General features: G+C 46.3%; 1 protein-coding gene across 2 annotated transcripts in view; it reads right to left on the minus strand.

Moving 5' to 3' along the window:
- ST8SIA6 (ST8 alpha-N-acetyl-neuraminide alpha-2,8-sialyltransferase 6) overlaps positions 1-23,200 on the minus strand; it is a 115,878-nt gene extending 92,678 nt beyond the window's left edge. For both annotated transcript variants that reach the window (XM_073677461.1, XM_073677460.1), the window contains exon 1: positions 22,933-23,200. In XM_073677461.1, the coding sequence (XP_073533562.1) occupies positions 22,933-23,039 (107 nt within the window). In that variant the 5' untranslated portion in view covers positions 23,040-23,200. The remainder of the gene's footprint in view (positions 1-22,932) is intronic.
- Positions 23,201-24,729: the final 1,529 nt, after the last annotated feature.

The following is a 24,729-nucleotide window of genomic DNA, read 5'->3' on the forward strand; positions in this document are numbered from 1 at the left end:
TATGGCCGGCGCAAGACCAGGCGAAACCAGGCAGGTGCTAGAGCCCATAGCACCTGCTCATATCGCACTAGTGCCGGCTGTATAATACAGCCGACACCCAAGTATAACTGCTGCGATCTAAATGAAATCTAAAAAGAATTAACAACATATTTGTCATCGCTGCCGGTGTAACTGTCTAAGCTAATAAAATGTTTAAATGTTAAAATGTTTATCCACCAGAATGTAAAAAAAAAATAGAAAGAGAATTGCTGTTTTTGTTTACTTCACCTCCCAAAAAAATTGAACAAAAAGATATGAGAAAGTTGTATGGAACATAAAAGTGGTTACAGAAGACAAGCCCTGATACAACTCTATCAGCTAAAAAATAAGAAGTTATAGCTCTGGGGAAAGCGAGGAGACCATATCGAAAGTGAAGAGGGGCCAACTGGTCACTCAAAGGCTTGCATAAACCCAGAGACAGTTCTGGGTGGGAGTCAAACCTTTGGGATCACCACCAAACCTGCAAATGACTTTGCTGACTTAGTGAGGTGCTTCCGACAACCCAGCTGTGCAGAGAACATGTGCTGACACCCTTATCAATGCTGTGCCCTCTTCTTTCTTAGGATCGGTGAGTGTACCAGAGGTCCGACTCTCACTGACCATAACATGATGGCATATTCCAGCTATATACTACCAATTTATGACAGCGTAAAGCCACTTTTATGGGGATCACCACATGGTAGGTTATTTTTTATTATAGTTATCAGAGAACCATGTTAGAAGGTTGTCTGGGGTCCAGGACCGAGAACCTTCCCTTCCAAACCTCAAACTGATTGGGTATAATTACCTGATTCCCATAATACCCAGACAAAGGAACAACATGGCATGATTCTGTGGCACCCCAGGTCTGGTCGCCACAGTGGCAGCAATGTCATGTCTGAGAGCAGGTGGGAGGTTCCCTGGTTGGGGACAATTAGCATGCAGCACCTCCTGCCTCAGTCCAGGGAGGGGAGAAATCTGCCCTCTATAAACTGGATCTGGGGCGGGGTTAGAGAGACCAGTTAGAGACAAGCTCCAGTGAAGTTGCAGATAGGAACGCGCGGGAAGAAGAGGGGCGTGGACGACGAAAGCGTGCGAGAACTGGAGCCCCGCCTTACGCACGGACGCTGCGCAAGGTCCTGAAAGGAGCCGAGCGGACGCTGACGTCACCAGGACGCGACGCAAGGTCCTCAACCCCGACAGTCGCCTGCGTAGCCGCGGCCTACAGAAGAAAAGCAATGGTAGGTAGGCCACGGTTGACTAGGGGGGGAAGAAGACGTCGGAAGCGGAGGGAACTGCCACCGCCAGCGCGGCCGCTGCCGCAGTAATGCCGTTCACGATGCCTTATATCCCCGGAGCGGCCTGGTTGCCCCAGTACTCAGGGGAGTCGCATACCCTGAGCGACTTTAAAGAGAGACTGTATAGCCTATTCATAGTGTACCCCCTGACGGAGGAACAAAAGGTTAGCATACTGATAGACCAGTTAACCGGCGCGGCCCAACGAGAGGTAAAGTTTTGGTCAGTCAGGGACAAAGGGACCGTGAAGGAGATTTTAGCCCGCCTAAAGGACACTTTTGATACCCGCACCTCAGCAGAGATCAAAATTAGATTTTATGGGTGCAAGCAGCGGGCCCAAGACAGTATAAGAGACTATGCTTTGAATTTGCAAGAGGCCCTGAGAGACATTAAGCAGGCAGACCCTGACAGTGTGCGGAATGCATATAAACTGCTGACTGAACAATTCATTGAGGGTCTGCTGTCCAGCGCCCACCGAACCCAGTTACGCCTAATGGCCCTGCAGAACCCTGAGTTAGACTTTGCACAGTTCAAAGACAGGGCCATCCGGGCGCTCCGGGAACTGGCACCAGGTGGCGCTGTAACCCATAAGCGCCCTGCTATCACCTATCACCAGGAGGCGGCACCCTTGTCTGCAGAGCCTGTGGGAGCTGATGCACAGGCTTTGGGAAAAGACCCGGCTGCAGACCTACACCATCAGGTCCAAGAGCTGACTAAAAGCGTTGCCGCACTAACCAGAACTGTGCAGTCGTTACAGGTATCCTCTCCAGGAAAGATCCAGCCGGCTACCAGTCCGGAGGACGTCCCGTGGCGCCGACAGAAGAGGATCCCACCATCCAGAGGGAAGCCAACGGACCGCTACGACCAGGATGGACAACCCATCTGCCGCTGCTGCAGCCAGCCAGGACATATGGCGAGGTACTGTAATTTAAACGAGCCCAACCTGGGCAGAGGGCCAACCCCCAGGCGTAAGATCATCAGGACCGTCAAACTGGCGTGACAAGTATGTGGGGGGACGACCGGTCTTGCCTGTGGTGCTGGATGGCATTCCTATGAGTGCACTACTGGACACCGGGTCACAGGTAACCACCATCCCCTATGTGCTTTTTAAGCGGTACTGGAATGACTCGGATATTACCCGCTACCCAGATAATGACTTGAGCATCATCGCCAGCAATGGTCAGCCCGTGCCGCAGGTGGGGTTCAAGGAGGTGACCATCAAAATTGGTAAAGTCGAACTGCCGGCGCAAGGACTGATTATTGTGGACATTGACCATCGTGAAAGTCACCCTAAAATAACCTTGGGTACTAACGTTATTGAAAATTGTCTTTCAGAGATAATTGGTATATTGCAGCAGGTTGCAATGAATGCCAGCTCCAAAAGGAGATCAGAGCCCTGATGAAGCGGCAACAGGTAGAACTGTCTGGTGGTGAGATTGGTAGCGTTAGGATGAGTGACCCGCTCCCTATCGCCATGCCCCCAAAAAGCGAAATGAAGATCTGGTGCCGGACTGCAATCGGGTTAAGAGGTAGAGACTACCAAACTATGGTAGAGCCCGTTTACTCAGACAGTAGGCCCACCATTTTGACAGCACGGGGGGTGGTTGATGTCCACCATGGGAGGGTACCCGTCCGCATCCTAAATATTGGGGAAAGAGAAGTACACTTGCCCCGGTATGCTACTCTAGCCAAATTGATCACCATTAACCAAAACTCTGTAAAAGCCGTGGAACCCTTGCCTCCATCTCCCCCAGAGGAAGGTAACTGCTCTAAAAGACAAATGGAGGACTGGTGCCAGAAGCTGCACGTGGGCACTGACTCCACTCCCCCACACCAGAAACAGGGAGTCTACTGGGTGGTTCAGGAGTACGAAAGAGTCTTTAGCAAACACCCGCTAGACTTTGGGCAGGTAAAGGGGGTGGAACACCAAATCCCCACAGGAGACCATCCACCCATAAAAGAGAGATACCGGCCTGTACCCCCTGCACACTATCAGAATGCCAAGGGTATGTTACGAGAAATGAAGGAGGCTGGGGTGATCAGGGATAGCTGTAGCCCCTGGGCAGCTCCTCTAGTTCTTGTAAAAAAGAAAGATGGTACGATGAGAATGTGTGTAGATTATAGAAAGGTCAACAGAATAACACACAAAGATGCGTACCCATTACCTAGGATAGAGGAGTCTTTGGCTGTATTAAAATCTGCTAACTTCTTCTCTACTTTGGATCTCACTAGCGGGTACTGGCAGGTTCCTGTAGCAGAGTCAGACAAGGAGAAGACCGCCTTCACCACCCCGATGGGTCTCAGTGAATTCAACTGTATGCCGTTCGGACTCTGCAACGCACCAGTGACCTTCCAGAGGCTCATGGAGTACTGTCTGGGGCACAGAAATTTCGAGACGGTCCTACTCTACCTGGACGATGTTATCGTGTATTCCAAGACCTATGAGGACCATCTAAAGCACCTGGCAGAGGTGTTCGATGCCCTGGCAGGCTTCGGCCTAAAGGTGAAACCCTCCAAGTGTCATCTACTGAAGCCAAAAGTACAGTACCTGGGACACGTGGTAAGTGCTGACGGAGTAGCCCCAGACCCTGACAAGATCACGGTGATTAAGGACTGGCCAAAACCCTCCAGCATAAAGGAAGTGCGGCAGTTCCTCGGGCTGGTAGGCTACTACCGAAGATTCATCTCCGGGTTCACCAAGATGGCAGCCCCTATGCAGGAGCTCCTGTTAGGTCAGTCAAAGACTAAAAGTCAGAAGCCGCCCTTTAAGTGGGACAAGCTGGAGGAGGAGTCTTTCCGCCAGCTGAAGATGGCCCTCACGGGGGATGAGATCCTGGCCAACCCTGATTACGGCCAGCCTTCTATCCTCCACACCGACACCAGTAACGTTGGGCTAGGAGCCGTACTGTCCCAGATCCAGCAGGGCAGAGAACGGGTAATTGCTTATGCTAGCAGAAAGCTGAGACCCACAGAGAGAAACCCTGAGAACTATAGCTCCTTCAAGCTAGAGTTCCTGGCAGTGGTGTGGGCAGTCACCGAATGCTTCAAGCATTACCTGGCTTCTTCTAAGTTCACTGTGTACACGGACAACAACCTGTTGACACACCTGGACACTGCAAGACTTGGTGCCCTAGAGCAGAGATGGATGGCCCGGCTGTCCAATTATGAATTTACTATCAAATACCGGACAGGGCGCGCCAATGCAGATGCATTGTCCAGAATGCCTCACTTGCAGGACGGGGGAGAGGATCCAGAAGAACTGGAAGAAATTGAACTTCCTGCATTCCACCGTCATGGGGTCACCCAGTGTTCCCACTGCGTAAAGGAGAGGTGCTCTGCCACAGCTACGTTCAATCCCTTACCCCACCACGGCTGGGCAGAGACACAAGATAGTGACCCCGCAGTCCACCTGGTAAAAGAGATTCTGACCCAGGCTGATGCCCACCTTGATCCGGATGCTCCAGAAGAGACCAAACAGCTGTGGAAGGAGAGGAGCAAGCTGTTTCTCTTCGAGGGGAGGCTGTGCCGCAGAACCGTCAACTCTCGAACACATGAACTGATCTGGCAGGTAGTGGTCCCAAGGCGGGATGCGGCTATGGTCCTAGAAGCATACCATGACGGCGCAGGGCACTTTGGATGGAAGAAGCTGGAGTTCCTGTTGCGTGAGCGGTTCTTCTGGGTAGGCATGAGAGGGGCTATAGAGAGATGGTGCAGAGACTGTGGCCCGTGCAACCAAAGAAGGAAGGAAAGCGCCAGCCAGAAGACTCCCCTGCGGCCCATCATCACAAAGCAGCCCCTTGAGCTGGTGGCCCTGGACCACGTAAAGCTGGCTCCAAGCAGATCGGGATACTTCTACGCCCTCACAATCGTAGATCACTACTCCCGGTTCCTAGTGGTGGTCCCTGTCAAAGACTTAACAGCTCAGACGGCCGCCAGAGCCATTCAGCAGCATTTCTGTTGCCCACACGGGTATCCAGAGCAAGTGTTGACTGATCAAGGTCCAGCGTTCGAGGCTGAAGTCTCCCAGTAATTCTGCAACCTGTATGGCTGCAAGAAGATAAGGACAACGCCTTACCACCCCAAAACCAACGGGATGTGTGAGAAAATGAACCAGGTAGTAATAGACCTGCTCAAGACATTGCCCCTGGAGGAACGCAGCCTGTGGCCTGAGAAACTGCTGGATCTGGTGGACTTGTATAACCATATCCCAGTGGGTTCTACCAACTGCACCCCAGCTTACCTAATGAGAGCAAGACCTGGTAAGCTGCTAACTGACCTGGAGATGGGAGTCATGACACCCGAGGACACCTCACCAGAAGCAGACTGGGACACAGAACGACAGCAGCAGTACCGGAAAGTACAGGAGAGTGTGGAGCGAAGTCTGTCTCAAGCAAGAGAGAGGCAAGAGAGGAATTACAACCAGCATGCTCCTGCTGCTCCCCTGGCACCTGGAGAGCAGGTCTTGAAGAGGAAGAGACGGCTCCACAAGTTGGATGACCAGTAGGAGAAAGACCCGTACACCGTACTGCCCTCAAGCCATGAAAACCCAAAGGTATGTGTTATCAGTAAGGATGGAGGAGAGACCACAGCCACTGTCTCCAGAGACCACCTGAAGAAGTGTCCCGAGCAGCTGCAAAGCGCTGATGAAGACCAAGATAGCCCTCAACCCGCAGAGGAAAGGGAAGAAATGGTCAGTACGGTGCTCAAAGAATTTCCCCGGTCCTGGACACAAATCAACAACGCTATAGTGGTACCCGTCCTTACCTTTCTCCAGCCAGCCCCTCAAAGGCCTGCAGAAGAGCAAGTAGTGTTGGAAGAGCAAGCGGCCCCGGAGGCAGAAGAGTACATACCAGAAGCTCAGGAGAATCAACCCTCTGCTGGTAGCGAACCTGCCATGCCCGTGGTGAGCCAAAGAGTACGCAGAAAGCTGCCCAACCTACCCGTAACATCTGCAAACACCTCTAGTGCAGACACGAGCACACCCAGTACACAGGGGGTGGAAACAGGGGACCTGAATAGAGTACCACCAGACAGTGGGTTATGTAGGTCCAACAGGAGCACTAAAGGCCAGGTACCCGCTCGCTGGAGAATCTGATATGTCGTATTTACCTGTATAGATGCAAAAGTTGGAAATGTTTAATGTCTGTTACCTGGTTATTAATTATGTTTTTCTAGTTCAATGGACTAACAGGTTATGGAGAATGAATAGCCGGAACTGTACCTTGTACATAGTTGCACCTGGTAGGGTGCCCTCTTTTGAAGACGACCACAGAACACAAAACCTGTGGAGGTGGCTGAAGACGTGGTCCAACTCCGGATCATCAAAGCCCTGTTGCCACCCCAGGGCCTACGTGGAGGGTTTGGGACGGGTCCCTCAAAGTGCATCTTGGGTGACATGGACACCTGGTTACGGGAGCGCCGTGACCTAAAAAGACTAAACTTCTTGTATATATGTTACTGTATTGTTATTACCTGTTGTGTTTTTGCAAAATGTGTTTAGTCCCGGAGTACTAAATTTCACTAGGGGGGAATGTGGCACCCCAGGTCTGGTTGCCACAGTGGCAGCAATGTCATGTCTGAGAGCAGGTGGGAGGTTCCCTGGTTGTGGACAATTAGCATGCAGCACCTCCTGCCTCAGTCCAGGGAGAGGAGAAATCTGCCCTTTATAAACTGGATCTGGGGCGGGGTTAGAGAGACCAGTTAGAGGCAAGCTCCAGTGAAGTTGCAGATAGGGACAGGTCAGCAGCAGGCTGAGGAGTCCCTGTAGGCAGAGGAGGAACACGAGGCCAGGAGGGGAGCTAGCAGAGCTCGTCCTGCCTAGAGACTTACAAAGCCGGACACTGGAGTCCGAGGCTGTGAGGGTTATAAGCCCAGCAGCAGAAAACCACCACGCAGGGGACTTCAAGTCCTCTGGCCCAAGGAAGCCCGGAGGCTCAGCCACACGAGAGGGACCACTACTGCCCCGGAGGGGTGAGAAGTACAGAAGGCCCGAGTCGCCAGTCATACGGGTGAGAACAACACGGTACACTCAGAGACGTGGGCTACCACTACACTACAGCAGGATAGCCAAGAAAGAGTGAAGTCAGCACTGTAGGCCTACAAACTCCCCCGGACCAGCGGGATTTCCCAGTTGCTCTCAGACTGACCAGGCCTCCATTGTTAACCTGTATTCCGGACGGGTCCCTTAATACCACCAACAGTAAAGACCCTGAATTTCATGACAGACTCCGTGTGGTTACTGCTGCTCCCGCGCACCATCACCACCAACATCACTATTTACTGCCCTGAGGCTATACTCCTCCCGTGGGGAGTTAGAGTACCCTCAGCTGCACCCACAACACCAGCCTCAGCGGTCTGCCCTGCAGCGGCTGTTCACTCTGACCGCAATCCACGGGTGACGTCGTCGGACATTCAGCATATAGACTGCCATTTGGTTTGACCACCCTGGGCACGGACCGGGTCGCCGCCACGGAGACTACAACCCCCAGCATCCACAAAAGGTCCGGTTCCGGGTATCCCCACACACACACGGCCCAGGGGGTGCGTCAATTCATCCTCACCTGAAGTCCTTAGCTTTCCCAAGACCTGAAGTCCTCAGCTTGCCCAGGACATCAGTAGCTATATTAGGTAAAAGGGGTCATCAAGGACTAACATACTGATAACCTATCCAGCTAGGTCATCAGTAGTTACTATGGACAACCTTTTTAATTCTCTGGATAATGTAAGCTGTGTAGTTGCCAAAAGTCTCGAATTTCCGAATTTTGAGAAATAATCTTGGTAAATTCAATCAAAAAGTGTGTGGGATAAGTAGACCCCTGCCTAAAAGTATGTACTCCCATCCAGTTTCTGGGAGCTCCTGGACAGTACAGGGAATAGGTTTACATGTCTATTTTACCAACGGAAATTTTGGTAAGCATAAAGTTGATGGACAGTCAGACCAAAAATAAAAGTGGATGGACAATGGCAAAGTTTATATGACAGTTTTGGAAAGAGTATACTATGGATTTAGCATGGTCAGGAAGGTTAAAGTTGGCAACAGACGTCAAGATGTGATAGACATAGCTTAGTCAGAAAGCCAGGTGTAAGGAACGAAGATAAAATAGTCAGGTAAGTAATACAGTGGTGGTAGGAGAGAGGATACTCAGAAAAGCCATGGTTCAGTAACGGGAGAGTAGGAGACAGCTTGACAAGAAGATTCAGACAAATTTGGCATCCATTGAAGACCTTACATAAACCAGAGGAAAGAACAACCCAGTAAGGGGATACAACACTCAGTGAGAAACTCGCTGAACTCGATTGACCAAGTTAGATCTTGTGAGAAGCTTGAAAGGAAGTCGTAAAGCTACTGAGATGGTCCCTATGGGACAGTCATCCAAGACAAACATTGTCCTATAGTCCCTTATCAGGGCTGTATTTGTGGTCCACCTTACCTCTAAAAGTAATTCTGCTGACAAATTCTCTTTTAGTAAAATACATTGAGACCAGAGAGAAATTTAGTTTTTTCCCATCTTAAGAAGAATATTTCCATCTATTGTGTCCTCTCTTATTTTACTCTCCTGTCAGTTACTGTACATGTCTAAATGGAAGACATTGTATTTCCTTCTAATGTCCCATCCCATCAGGGCTGTATTTGTGGTTTTCCTTACCACTAACAGTACTTCTGCTGACAAATTCTCTTTTTAATAAAATACATTTAGACCAGAAAGAAATGTAGTTTGTTCTGCTTTAAGAGAAATATTTCTCACACTATCTATTGTGTCCTCCCTTACTTTACTTACCTATCAGTTACTGTATCAGTTACTGTATATGTCTACATGGAAGACGTTGTAAACTCCTTCTAATGTTTGCCCGGGTTCTTATAATTACACACTGCTCCTATTATGATGCTAAATGAAATTAAAGTAAATAGGAAACATGGCAAGTCTAATGGTGCACACGTAAAACAAGCCTCTGTAATCAGGGAGGCCACATCTGGTTACTATTCATCTCCCACAAGCCGGGATTCCTCACAAGAAGTTCCAGGAATCCAGAAATACAAGCGGATACCAAACAAACTGACGAGTTGTGGAAGCGCCAGGCACAGACAGCGGGTCCATGTGTACCTTTACAGGATTACATGTCACCGATACCCTCGTAGTCAGACACTAAGTAGTGTACTTGCTTAGTTTTTGGGTTTTTTTTGGTGGGGGACGTGGGTAGTCAGATCTTGCTGAAGATTGATACTTGAATTAAAGGGCAATCCATTATAGACATTATATAGTATAATATACAAAGAACATGCAACTGTACTAACTCCTTAATCTTAAGGAGAACCCGTCACTTGCTATAAAAGTGTATTTTTTTTATATCTGGTGTAAATGCCGCTGTTCTCCTGAATCTGGAGATATTTTTATTTTGTTTCTGCGCCTCTCCGTTCCTGAGATACGGCCCTCTTTTACCTTTATGAAAATTTAGTCTTGGTAGCCAAGTGGGCATGGTATTCAAGAAAAGAGTTAAGGACCACGCCTCCTTGTAGAACAAGATAGGATTCATATACTGGGTAGAAGGGGCCATATCTCAGGAATGGAGAGGCGCAGGAAGAAAAAAAAAACATCACCGGATTCAGGAGAACAGCGGCATTTACACCAGGTAAAAAAAAGACATATTTATGGAAAGTAAAGAGTTCCTTTCCCGTGTAGAAGTATCATGCATATATTTAACCATCTCCTTCTCCTGAACAGCCAATAAAAGTAGCATGCAAGGCATGATGAGAATCGTGATCTCAACATGAAACTGAGCCAACAGTATTGTGACAAGAGTCCAGATATCAATTATTACTGATTTTCCTGAATATATATGTATATGTGTGTGTGTGTATGTGTATATATATACTGCTCAAAAAAATAAAGGGAACACTCAAATAACACATCCTAGATCAGAATGAATGAAATATTCTCATTGAATACTTTGTTCTGTACAAAGTTGAATGTGCTGACAACAAAATCACACAAAAATCATCAATGGAAATCAAATTTATTAACCAATGGAGGCCTGGATTTGGAGTCACTCCCAAAATTAAAGTGGAAAAACACACTACAGGCTGATCCAACTTTGATGTAATGTCCTTAAAACAAGTCAAAATGAGGCTCAGTATTGTGTGTGGCCTCCACGTGCCTGTATGACCTCCCTACAACGCCTGGGCATGCTCCTGATGAGGTTGCGGATGGTCTCCTGTGGGATCTCCTCCCAGACCTGGACTAAAGCATCCGCCAACTCCTGGACAGTCTGTGATGCAACGTGACGTTGGTGGATGGAGTGAGACATGATGTCCCATATGTCCTCAATCGGATTCAGGTCTGGGGAACGGGAGGGCCAGTCCATAGCTTCAATGCCTTCATCTTGCAGGAACTGCTGACACACTCCAGCCACATGAGGTCTGGCATTGTCCTGCATTAGGAGGAACCCAGGGCCAACCGCACCAGCATATGGTCTCACAAGGGGTCTGAGGATCTCATCTCAGTACCTAATGGCAGTCAGGCTACCTCTGGCGAGCACATGGAGGGCTGTGCGGCCCTCCAAAGAAATGTCACCCCACGCCATTACTGACCCACTGCCAAACCGGTAATGCTGAAGGATGTTGCAGGCCGCAAATCGCTCTCCACGGCGTCTCCAGACTCTGTCACGTCTGTCACATGTGCTCAGTGTGAACCTGCTTTCATCTGTGAAGAGCACAGGGTGCCAGTGGCGACTTTGCCAATCCTGGTGTTCTGTGGCAAATGCCAAGCGTCCTGCACGGTGTTGGGCTGTGAGCACAACCCCCATCTGTGGACGTCGGGCCCTCATACCACCCTCATGGAGTCGGTTTCTAACCGTTTGTGCAGACTCATGCACATTTGTGGCCTGCTGGAGGTCATTTTGCAGGGCTCTGGCAGTGCTCCTCCTTGCACAAAGGCGGAGGTAGCGGTCCTGCTGCTGGGTTGTTGCCCTCCTACGGCCCCCTCCCCGTCTCCTGGTGTACTGGTCTGTCTCCTGGTAGAGCCTCCAGCCTCTGGACACTACGCTGACAGACACAGCAAACCTTCTTGCCACAGCTCCCATTAATGTGCCATCCTGGATGAGCTGCAGTACCTGAGCAACTTCTGTGGGTTCTAGAGTCCGTCTCGTGCTACCATGAGTGTGAAAACACAACCAACATTCAAAAGTGACCAAAACATCAGCCAGAAAGCATTGGTAATGAGATGTGGTCTGTGGTCACCATTTGCAGAACCACTCCTTTATTGAGGGTGTCTTGATAATTGCCAATAATTTCCATCTATTGTTTATTCCATTTGCACAACAGCATGTGAAATTGATTATCAATCAGTGTTACTTCCTAGGTGGACAGTTTGATTTCACAGACGTTTGATTTACTTGGAGTTATATTCTGTTGTTTAAGTGTTCCCTTTATTTTTTTGAGCAGTGTGTGTATATATATATATATATATATATATATATATATATATATATATATATATATATATTTACAGTACAGACCAAAAGTTTGGACACACCTTCTCATTTAAAGATTTTTCTGTATTTTCTTGACTTTGAAAATTGTACATTCACACTGAAGGCATCAAAACCATGAATTAACACATGTGGAATTATATACTTAACAAAAAAGTGTGAAACAACTGAAAATATGTCTTATATTCTAGGTTCTTCAAAGTAGCCACCTTTTGCCTTGATGACTGCTTTGCACACTCTTGGCATTCTCTTGATGAGCTTCAAGTGGTAGTCACCGGAAATGGTCTTCCAACAATCTTGAAGGAGTTCCCAGAGATGCTTAGCACTTGTTGGCCCTTTTGCCTTTAATCTGCGGTCCAGCTCACCCCAAACCATCTCGATTGGGTTCAGGTCTGGTGACTGTGGAGGCCAGGTCATCTGGCGTAGCACCCCATCACTCTCCTTCTTGGTCAAATAGCCGCCCTTACACAGCCTGGAGGTGTGTTTGGGGTCATTGTCCTGTTGAAAAATAAATGATGTTCCAACTAAACGCAAACCAGATGGAATAGCATGCCGCTGCAAGATGCTGTAGTAGCCATGCTGGTTCAGTATGCCTTCAATTTTGAATAAATCCCCAACAGTGTCACCAGCAAAGCACCCCCACACCATCACACCTCCTCCCCCATGCTTCACGGTGGGAACCAGGCATGTAGAGTCCATCCGTTCACCTTTTCTGCGTCGCACAATGACACGGTGGTTGGAACCAAAGATCTCAAATTTGGACTCATCCATTCCATTCCTTGTGTTCTTTAGCCCAAACAAGTCTCTTCTGCTTGTTGCCTGTCCTTAGCAGTGGTTTCCTAGCAGCTATTTTACCATGAAGGCCTGCTGCACAAAGTCTCCTCTTAACAGTTGTTGTAGAGATGTGTCTGCTGCTAGAACTCTGTGTGGCATTGATCTGGTCTCTAATCTGAGCTGCTGTTAACCTGCGATTTCTGAGGCTGGTGACTCGGAGAAACTTATCCTCAGAAGCAGAGGTGACTCTTGGTCTTCCTTTCCTGGGGCGGTCCTCATGTGAGCCAGTTTCTTTGTAGCTCTTGATGCTTTTTGCAACTGCACTTGGGGACACTTTCAAAGTTTTCCCAATTTTTCGGACTGACTGAGTTTAATTTCTTAAAGTAATGATGGCCACTCGTTTTTCTTTACTTAGCTGCTTTTTTTCTTGCCATAATACAAATTCTAACAGTCTATTCAGTAGGACTATCAGCTGTGTATCCACCAGACTTCTGCACAACACAACTGATGGTCCCAACCCCATTTATAAGGCAAGAAATCCCACTTATTAAACCTGACAGGGCACACCTGTGAAGTGAAAACCATTTCCGGTGACTACCTCTTGAAGCTCATCAAGAGAATGCCAAGAGTGTGCAAAGCAGTCATCAAAGCAAAAGGTGGCTACTTTGAAGAACCTAGAATATAAGACATATTTTCAATTGTTTCACACTTTTTGTTATGTATATAATTCCACATGTGTTAATTCATAGTTTTGATGCCTTCAGTGTGAATGTACAATTTTCATAGTCATGAAAATACAGAAAAATCTTTAAATGAGAAGGTGAGTCCAAACTTTTGGTCTGTACTGTGTATGTATATATATATATATATATATATATATATATATATATAGTACAGACCAAAAGTTTGGACACACCTTCTCATTTAAAGATTTTTATGTATTTTCATGACTATGAAAATTGTACATTCACACTGAAGGCATCAAAACTATGAATTAACACATGTGGAATTATATACTTAACAAAAAAGTGTGAAACAACTGAAAATATGTCTTATATTCTAGGTTCTTCAAAGTAGCCACCTTTTGCTTTGATGACTGCTTTGCACACTCTTGGCATTCTCTTGATGAGCTTCAAGAGGTAGTCACCGGAAATCCCTTTAGGAATAGAGCGCCTCTTAATGAATTTGATGGATCTTTCAGCAATTTAGAAATGTACTACAGAGTAAATTGTGTCATACTCTGAGCCACCTTTGGCACCATTTATGGTGAATTTGTTGGTGGCATTTGGCCCCGCCTCCTCCTTGCTAAGCTCTACCATAAAAGTTCCTAAAGTTGCAAAATATTTGTGTAAATATGTGACATTTCAAACTGTTTTAAGCCAGAACTCTCGCAAAAAATGTTTGATGACATTTTTTACTATTTGATTGCATTATCACTTGCAGAATTATTCTAGATTTCCATGTATTATCACACTGATAGGCCAGCAGCAGGGGCTAAGAAAAGTACAAAGATGTCAACCTACCCCTTTGTGAGGTAGCCAATGAGTTACAGAGCAGTGACTGAAACTGATGGTGTCGCTGTCAGAGGTAACATCATCCTGCAATGACGGAGACGAGTGATGTGTCATATATTGCATAACACTCTCTGTTTCCTCCATTATAATACGCTTGTCGGAGGTAAATAAGGCCAATTGTTGCCAGCGTTTGGTACTACTGCCTGGAGGACTGGTGCCAGTGCTGGTGGTGCTTCCGTGGCTAGCAGCTCCCACATTCTTAGTCATAATGTTTGATTTTTTTCCTTTAACACTAGCTTATTCATTACCATTGACAAGTTTTTTTTTTTTTTTCACAATACATTTTGAACATTATAGTAAACTTTTGACAATCTTTGCACAAAACATTCCTGTCTGGAGAATTTTTCCAGTATTTTATGGCTTTCTCATCCTACCTCTATTTCTGAGATGTGAGCGCTGACATCCTTTCATTATTCTAAATCATCTAAAAATGGCTGCTGCATTCCCTGTCTCAGCTTTTATACAGGCTATTATCGTGCCTTCTGTTTGGCTTCACTATACCATGTGATGTGATAACTGCAAGACATAATGGGGAATCCTGTGCGGTCGTGCCTGAGGTCATGTGAGATTTCTGCAATGTGCAAAAATTTTGCTTGTGATTTTTAGCATTTTTTACCAAGTGGGCGTGGTCCTCAATGCCTCACTGTGAGCATCTTTTTGAGGATCTCATCCAGTTGGTTAATAACACTAGATTTACATACAGTGAAGAAAAGGGAAGAAGAGTCTCGGGAATGTAGAGGTGCAGGAGCAAAAAAACACCAAATTCAGGAGAACAGCGGCATTTACATCAAGTAAAACAATTACATGTTACTGGTAATTGACAGTCCAGAAGTGACATTTGAGAAGGAAGGGGGGCAAATACTTATACATGAGAATTCACCACGCTGTAACTGCCTGTGAAGAGTTTATTACCCTCTTAGTTATGTGACTAGCAGTGAAGAATTGGCTTCACTAATATGATATTCACAGACAAGCAGAAGTCTCCATTACCAGCTCTCGGCATGATATGGATTACCTGATCTATTCCACATGCATCTATCGATCTCACCCAGGAAAAACGCTTTAAATAGCCTGGAAATGTAAAGTGCGACACATGACCGCGCGAGCGCCGTAATTACCAGAACGTCTGCCGGCAAATGTAGTATCCATCACTGGTAACTGACATCGCAGGAAGCTATACACATAGATGTATGGAGAATCAATACATGGCTAGCAAAGTGTGTGTGTATATACATTATGTGTATAAATGTGTGTATATACATAGTGTGTGTGTGTGTATATATATATATATATATATATATATATATATATATTATTCAAAGAAGATTTATTGGCAGGACCAAATAAACATTAGTTTTTCCAAAGCAAGTGTACAGTAGGGGATTGGGACTGTCACTGTGGGGATAATGGATGGGGACTGTAGGAATGATGGGTGGGCAAATATTCAGGGAGGGGGCTATGGAAGTCAGTGATGTATCATAGTTCTCTCTCATATATACTGTATACACCGCCGCCTTACAGTTTGATGGAGAATGCGGGCATTGTGACTGAGGCATACCCCACCGGCAGCTGTATGACCACAATCCGGCCGGCCACCTTTCAGCCCAACCCCGTGGACAAAATGAGGGAGCTGTTAAGGCAATTGGTCCTCAAACAGCAGTAGCACACCAATAATCTAATTGTGCAGCAGCTCACAGCCCTGCGGGAGACGCCAACCGCACCAGCCCCGGAACGTCGAGAGGCCCGGGACAAGGTTCGCTCAGCATTGAGGAAGATGGGACCGGAGGATGACGTGGAAGCCTTCCTGTCCATCTACGAACGTACAGCAGAGCGGAAAAACCTACCAGCTGGCCAGTGAGCGGAAGTGGTGGCTCCGTTTTTGGTTGGCGATGCCCAGAAGGCCTACTTCGCCCTCAGTTGGGAGGACGCCCAGGACGACCAGAGGCTCAAAGGTGAGACCCTTGCCCGACTGGGGGTCAATACATACGTGAGGGCTCAGCGTGTATTTTCATGGGCCTATGTGGAGACCCGACCCGCCCCGGTCTCAGGCTTATGACCTTTTTCAGCTGGTCAAGAGGTGGCTTCAGCCTGAGTCTTTGACTCCAGCCCAGATGGTGGAGAGGGTGGTGGTCGACCGGCTGGTGAGGACTCTGCTGGCCACTATCCAACGTTGGGTGGGGCAAGGGGACCCCAGCACCCTCGACCAGGTTGTCAGCCTGATCAAGCTCTACTAGGCCACTCAGGACTTTATCCGGGACTCTGCCTCCTCGTGGCTGTCACGCCGATCCCTGCCAACCCAGGAACTGGGAAAGGGGTCGTGTCCCTCTGCTGAGGACAATCAGCACCGTACCCGTGCTGAATGGGTACCCCAGAGTGAGGGTAGCAGGAGACCGGTTCCCTCCTAAACGGTCATAAGAACTAACAGTACCCCCACCATTAGGTGCTGGCGGTGTCAGGGGCCAGGACATGTGGTTGCTAACTGCCCTCTGACTACGGAGCCCATGGACTATAGGTATAACCGCCGGGTCTCAATGTACGCCCAGACCGTCTGCACTGCGAGTGCCGACCCCCTCGGACAGTGAACCCCAACTGTGCCAGGTACTGGTTAATGGGGAGCCTAGTGACTTTGGTACATGGGTCGCTGGTGGCAGGAGACAACCCCAGTGGACGGACAGTCGGGGTTGTTTCAATGGGGATCTCCGAGAGTACCCACCCGCGGAGGTAGTCTTGTCCATGCCACGTGGAGACATAAAACATGTGGGACTGTGTTGGGAAGAGACTTGCCCCTGTTCTGGACTCTGTGGAAAAACAAAATCCACTCTTCCCTAGTAAAATGTATTACAGGAGCTGTACCCGACGAACCCGAGTGAGGGGTACCTGCCGTAGGGATGTCCAACCTAGGGACAGAGTGTGACCCCGATAGGTCTCCCCTAGAGGTGCTGGCAGGAGAGGTCGAGGAGACCCCATCGATCCCCGAGCTGGAAGTGTCCCGGGACACATTTCGGACAGCTCAGCTACAGGATCCCACCCTGACTCAGGCGCAGGAAAGGGTGTTAGAGGTAAATGGCGTAGCTCAATAGCCCGGTGTAGATACTGTTTTCACGCATGGTGGTCAACGGTGAGTTGCTCTATAGGGTAGACAAAATCAGGGACGAGGTCGTGGAACAGTTAGTGGTACCTCAGTCGCACCGTCGGGAGGTTCTGGAGATGGCACACACACCTGCTGGGTGGACACTTAGGGGTTAAAAAGACGCAAGAGCATATCTTGCAGCGGTTCTTTTGGCCAGGGATTTACGCGGAGGTCCAAAAGTACTGCGAATCCTGCCCTGAATGCCAACTGACCACACCCACCGCCAGTTTCCGTAGCCCATTGGTACTTCTGCCAGTGATAGAGGTACCTTGTGAACGGATTGCAATGGACTTGGTAGGGCCCATTGTAAAATCCGCTCGTGGCTACCAACATATACTTGTGGTCGTTGACTATGCCACCCGGTACCCGGAGGCTATACCGCTACGCCACACCTTGACTAAACTGATTTCACGGGAGTTGTTTGCCATGTTCAGTCGCCTTGGGCTACCTAAGGAGATCCTGACATATCAAGGGACCCCTTTTATGTCCAAGGTGACAAGGGAACTGTGCAAACTGCTAAAAATAAAACAATTGCGCACCTCTGTGTACCACCCTCAAGCCAACGGGCTAGTAGAACGGTTCAATAAAACCCTCAAGTCCATGTTAAAAAAGGTGGTTTCTAAGGACGGAAGGGATTGGGACATGTTGCTACCCTCTTTGATGTTCGCTGTTCGTGAGGTACCCCAGGCTTCCACAGGGTTCTCTCCCTTTGAGTTATTGAACAACACACACCCTAGGGGTCTGTTGGACGTAGCCAAAGAGACGTGGGAACAAGAGCCGACTCCACATAGGAGTAGAATTGAACACGTGGCTAGTATGCAGGACTGGATCGCGGCGGTCATGCCCATCGTGAAAGAACATCTGTTAGATGCCCAGTTTTTCTTTGCTTAATAAATTTGCAAACATTTCTACATTTCTGTTTTTTTCAGTCAAGATGGGGTGCAGAGTGTACTTTAATGAGAAAAAAAATGAACTGTTTAGAATTTACCAAATGGCTGCAATGAAACAAAGAGTGAAAAATCTTAAGGGGTCTGAATACTTTCCGTACCCACTGTATTTGTGTATATGTCTGTGAATGCATATGACTGCAGAGTCTGTGTATATATATGTGTCTCCATATAAGACTCAGTAGGTCTATTTATGTGTCAGTGTATTTTGCATGTATCTAAATGTATATGTTTGTATGCCCATATATGTGTGTTCATGGGTGTGTGTAAATGGTTATGTGTGTGTTTCGGCGTATTTGTATCTATCTGTGTGTGTGGTGTGTTCATGGATGTCTGTGAATTTGTTGCTGTATTTTGTGTGTGTTGGCGTTTGTTTGTGTCTATATGTACGGTACAGACCAAAAGTTTGGCATGCTATTCCATCCGGTTTGCGATTAGTTGGACCATCATTTATTTTTCAGCAGGACAATGACCCCAAACACATCTCCAGGCTGTGTAAGGGCTATTTGACCAAGAAGGAAAGTGATGGGGTGCTACGCCAGATGACCAGGCCTCCACAGTCACCAGACCTGAACCCAATCGAGATGGTTTGGGGTGAGCTGGACGGCAGAGTGAAGGCAAAAGGGCCAACAAGTGCTAAGCATCTCTGGGAACTCCTTCAAGATTGCTGGAAGACCATTTCCGGTGACTACCTCTTGAAGCTCATCAAGAGAATGCCAAGAGTGTGCAAAGCAGTCATCAAAGCAAAAGGTGGCTACTTTGAAGAACCTAGAATATAAGACATATTTTCAGTTGTTTCACACTTTTTTGTTAAGTATATAATTCCACATGTGTTAATTCATAGTTTTGATGCCTTCAGTGTGAATGTACAATTTACATAGTCATGAAAATACAGAAAAATCTTTAAATGAGAAGGTGTGTCCAAACTTTTGGTCTGCACTGTATGTGTGTATGTTAATATGTGTGTGTGTGTCTCTATATTTTTGTGTACTTTTATGTGTATGTGTCTTTCAATGTATTTGTGTCTGTATCTATATGAACCTGTGTGTGTTCAGACTGTCTTTAAAATATTATTTTTTTAATAAATGATGCATTTTTTATGGGAACCTGTCACATTGAAGGTGGTAACTGATTGGCCAGCAGCATGTACAGAGCAGGGAAAGACACACACACACACACACACACTGTATAATTTTTTTGAAAAAGGTTTGGTTTATTATGTAATTGGCTTAGGAGTCCAGTGGGCGGTGCTAACCAGTGACTGACAGTGATTACACTTATACAAAACAGCTGTCAGTTGTTGGGCTTCTAAAACCATATCAATCTGCTCTGCTCTTCCTGCCCTATACATTTCTTTCAATACATTACTCCGCATCTCCATGCTGCCGGGTTCCCTTTAAGATAACTTTATGTTCTGACACTTCTGTGCATTGTGAATGTCAGCGTGTGAATGTGAATTGTGAGGTGCACAAAATGTAGTGGGGAAAAGTCATAATTCCATTTTAAGACCTCAATAGTGGATGGCTTTGAGTGTGTGTATGTGGTGGTGAAAATCATAATGTGGCGCCACACGCAGGAAAGAAAAATGCATGTGTGAATTTGGTTGTGTGTCTGTGTGTATACACGTGTGTGTGTGTATATGTGCATGTATGTGTTTGTGGGTGGGTGTATATGCATGTTTGTGTCTGTGGGTGGGTGTATATGCATATATGTGTCTGTGGGTGGGTGTATATGCATGTTTGTGTCTGTGGGTGGGTGTATATGCATGTTTGTGTCTGTGGGTGTGTGTATATGTGTTTGTGTCTGTGGGTGGGTGTATATGCATGTTTGTGTCTGTGGGTGGGTGTATATGCATGTTTGTGTCTGTGGGTGGGTGTATATGCATGTTTATGTCTGTGGGTGGGTGTATATGCATGTATGTGTCTGTGGGTGGGTGTATATGCATGTATGTGTCTGTGGGTGGGTGTATATGCACGTATGTGTTTGTGGGTGGGTGTATATGCACGTATGTGTTTGTGGGTGGGTGTATATGCACGTATGTGTTTGTGGGTGGGTGTATATGCACGTATGTGTTTGTGGGTGGGTGTATATGCACGTATGTGTTTGTGGGTGGGTGTATATGCACGTTTGTGTCTGTGGGTGGGTGTATATGCACGTTTGTGTCTGTGGGTGGGTGTATATGCACGTTTGTGTCTGTGGGAGTGTGTATATGTGTTTGTGTCTGTGGGTGGGTGTATATGCATGTATGTGTCTGTGGGTGGGTGTATATGCATGTATGTGTCTGTGGGTGGGTGTATATGCATGTTTGTGTCTGTGGGTGGGTGTATATGCATGTATGTGTCTGTGGGTGGGTGTATATGCATGTATGTGTCTGTGGGTGGGTGTATATGCATGTTTGTGTCTGTGGGTGGGTGTATATGTGTTTGTGTCTGTGGGTGGGTGTATATGCATGTATGTGTCTGTGGGTGGGTGTATATGCATGTTTGTGTCTGTGGGTGGGTGTATATGCATGTTTGTGTCTGTGGGTGGGTGTATATGCATGTTTGTGTCTGTGGGTGTGTGTATATGTGTTTGTGTCTGTGGGTGGGTGTATATGCATGTATGTGTCTGTGGGTGGGTGTATATGCATGTATGTGTCTGTGGGTGGGTGTATATGCATGTTTGTGTCTGTGGGTGGGTGTATATGCATGTATGTGTCTGTGGGTGGGTGTATATGCATGTATGTGTCTGTGGGTGGGTGTATATGCATGTATGTGTCTGTGGGTGGGTGTATATGCATGTTTGTGTCTGTGGGTGGGTGTATATGCATGTATGTGTCTGTGGGTGGGTGTATATGCATGTTTGTGTCTGTGGGTGGGTGTATATGCATGTTTGTGTCTGTGGGTGGGTGTATATGCATGTTTGTGTCTGTGGGTGGGTGTATATGCATGTTTGTGTCTGTGGGTGGGTGTATATGCATGTATGTGTCTGTGGGTGGGTGTATATGCATGTTTGTGTCTGTGGGTGTGTGTATATGTGTTTGTGTGTACTGTACATAGATTGTGATATTTACATACATGACAGCTGATGAAAAAAAAAAAAGAAGATTTTACTTTATGTTCTTGATTTTTGAACCTGACATCTGTGAGCAACAAATGCAAAGAAATTTCTACAAGGGTCTGAAAATGTAATAAACGTACATCCGCACATAGTCATGAATGGCCTCCAGTGTGACGCCAACCTCACCGACAAAGAAAGGACTCCCAGGGGATGAGAATCCTACCTGACCAGTTTGATCAATATATAATAACCAATATAGAAAGCAGATATGATGTTTAAAATGCTATAAATGAGTCTATCAATAATAAGCAAAAGTACAATTATATAACACAAAGTACCGTAATATAACAGCACAATCCTGTAATACAGGAATATTGATACAGTAAGATCAGTGAGATTTCTAGATTCCTTCTGAAGAGACAGAACAGGAGGATCTGGGATTGGGATCCGCTGCAGACACTACAGACGCTGCTGTGATTACATAGGACTGACGGATACGTGTGTACAGATCGTATATTGTACAGGCTCCTGTACTGTACAGAACGCAGCCGACACCTCCGTATACTGTTACACAATCGCAGGAATAAGTATGTATCATCATGTTCTACAGTGACACTGCGACCTAAGTGATAGATAGAAGGATAGATAGATAGATAGATAGATAATGATAGATAGAGGGATAGATAGATAGATAGATAGATAGATATGGGATAGATAGATAGATAGGTAGATAGATAGATATGGGATAGATAGATAGATAGGTAGATAGATAGATAGATAGATAGATAGATAGATAGATAGATAATGATAGATAGAGGGATAGATAGATAGATAGATAGATAGATAGATAGATAGAGGGATAGATAGGTAGATAGATAGATAGATGATAGATAGATAAATAGATAGATAGATGATAGATAGATAAATAGATAGATAGATAGATATGAGACAGATAATATATATAGACATGGGATAGATGGATAGAAACAATAGATAAATAGATAACTATGAGGATAGATCTGAGGATCCATAGAAGGAGAGAGAGATAGATAATATTGATAGATTTGAGGATAGGTCGATAGATGTTAGAGATATATATGAGATAGATGGATATATATGATACAGATATGGGATAGATGGATAGATAGATATTATAGATAGATAGATATGGGATATATAGATAGATAGATAATATATATAGTTAATAGATTGATAGCATATTGATAATATATAATATATATATAGATGATAGATAGATATGGGCTAGATGATATGTATATGTATGTATATATATATATATATATATAATATAATCTCTAATATTGATAATAGATAATATAGATAGGGGATAGATATGGGATATATGTAGAGATATATATATAGATTGATAATAGATAGATAATATATATATATATATATATATATATATATATATATATATATATATATATATATATAGTTAGATATGTACCTGCAGGTATCAGCCCCGGCTCCTGCCCACACTCTCTCTGTGGATGGGGGACCAGAGGGTGAAACTCCGCGATCTCCCCATCCCGGGGGTCACAGGCTGCAGGTCCCTATATACAGGTGCGGCGTGGACCCCCCCCCCCCCCTCTCCCCCCATGGGGCAGACACGTGCTGCCCCCACACCCGGCCGGCAGTGTGGTACCTGTAGTGCGCCGAGTCCCGGACCGTCAGCCAGCCGGTGATGAGCAGCAGCAGCAGGCAGGTCAGCAGCAGGGCGCCGGCGCTCCTCTTCATGGCTCGCACCCACATGCCAGCCGTGCCCCCGGTATGACAGCGCAGCTGCCGCCACCTTCCAGGTCACCAGGAGCCCCCACCTGTCTGCAGACCCGGCCACCATACAGACGGCTGCTAGCTGTCCATCCTCCGCCCTCCTGTCTGCAGCCCACCCAGCCTTCCTCCTTCTTCTCCTCCTCCTCCTCCTCCCACGGGCTCCCACATTTCCTCCACTTCTCACCTTATAGTCACAGCCTCCCTCCAGCTGTGGGGGCACCAGGAGCCCGGCTGCCATCTGGGCTACCTGCATCCCTGGCATATGCCAGTCATGTACCAGCAGTCTGTGCCACCATGCCAATCACTGCAGCTCCCACTATGAATATGTAGAAACCATGTGGAAGCAGCTTCTTACACTTTACAGCTACTCAGGATATAATCCAGTATTCCATAATCCAGAATATTAGATAATCCAATATATTTTATAAATCAAAATATTGGATAATTTGACAAGTTATATAAATTCAGACTGTTAGATATTCCAGTAGTTTATAATCCAGAAAATTAGCTAATCCAACATATTATAATCCTCCAGAATATTAGATAATCTAGGAATATTGTAATTCAAAATATTAGATAATCTGGTTTGTTATAAAATAGATTATTACATAAACCAATATTTTATAATCCTGAATATTAGATAATCTGCCATTTTATCTTCTGGTATATTAGATAATTAGGCATGTTATATTATAAAATATTAGATAATCCAGGATTTTATAAATATTAGATAATCTGTAATTTTATAATCCAGTATGTTAGATAATCTGCCATATATTTCTGTTTATGGCAATCAAGGATTTCTCCAGACCAGATAGAGGGTTATTCCAATTCTTAGAAGTCAAGTCCTATCCACAGGTCAAGAGACCCCTTGCTGATTGGCGAGGGTCTGCAGCTTTTCTGTGTCCATCCAATAATCCAAATACCGATGACTATTTGTGATCCCTGGTCGGCTCACAGAGGATTGTCTAATGTCTACAGGGCAGGGATCATCACACAATTCATATGTCACTGCAACAATATTGTGTTTAATGATGTTCTGCAGCAACTGGGATTTATTATGATGTTCTGCAGTGGCTGAGGTGTATTGTGAGGTGCTGCAGCAGCTTCGGTGTATTGTGAGGTGCTGCAGCAGCTTCGGTGTATTGTGAGGTGCTACAGCAGCTTCGGTGTATTGTGAGGTGCTGCAGCAGCTTTGGTGTACTGTGAGGTGCTGCAGCAGCTGAGGTGTGTATTATGATGTTCTGCAGTAGCTGAGGAGCATGGTATAATATCCTGCCATAGCTGGTGTGTGTAATGGTGTTCTGCTGCAGCTGAGATTTGTACTATGATGTTCTGCACCAGCTGAGATGTGTGCTATGAGGTTCTGCAGCAGCTGAGGTGTATTGTGAGGTTCTGCAGCAGCTGAGATGTATTGTGATGTTCTGCAGCAGCTGAGGTGTGTGCTGTGAGGTTCTGCATCAGCTGAGGTGTGTGCTATGAGGTTCTGCACCAGCTGAGGTGTGTATTGTGATGTTCTGCAGCAGCTGAGGTGTGCATTGTGATGTTCTGCAGCAGCTGAGGTGTGTATTGTGATGTTCTGCAGCAGCTGAGATTTGTACTATGAGGTTCTGCACCAGCTGAGGTGTGTGCTATGAGGTTCTGCACCAGCTGAGGTGTGTGCTATGAG

The sequence above is a fragment of the Phyllobates terribilis genome, unplaced genomic scaffold, assembly GCF_046119375.1.
Source record: "Phyllobates terribilis strain yellow unplaced genomic scaffold, ASM4611937v1 Scaffold_4__5_contigs__length_816908805, whole genome shotgun sequence".
NCBI classification, from domain to species: domain Eukaryota; kingdom Metazoa; phylum Chordata; class Amphibia; order Anura; family Dendrobatidae; genus Phyllobates; species Phyllobates terribilis.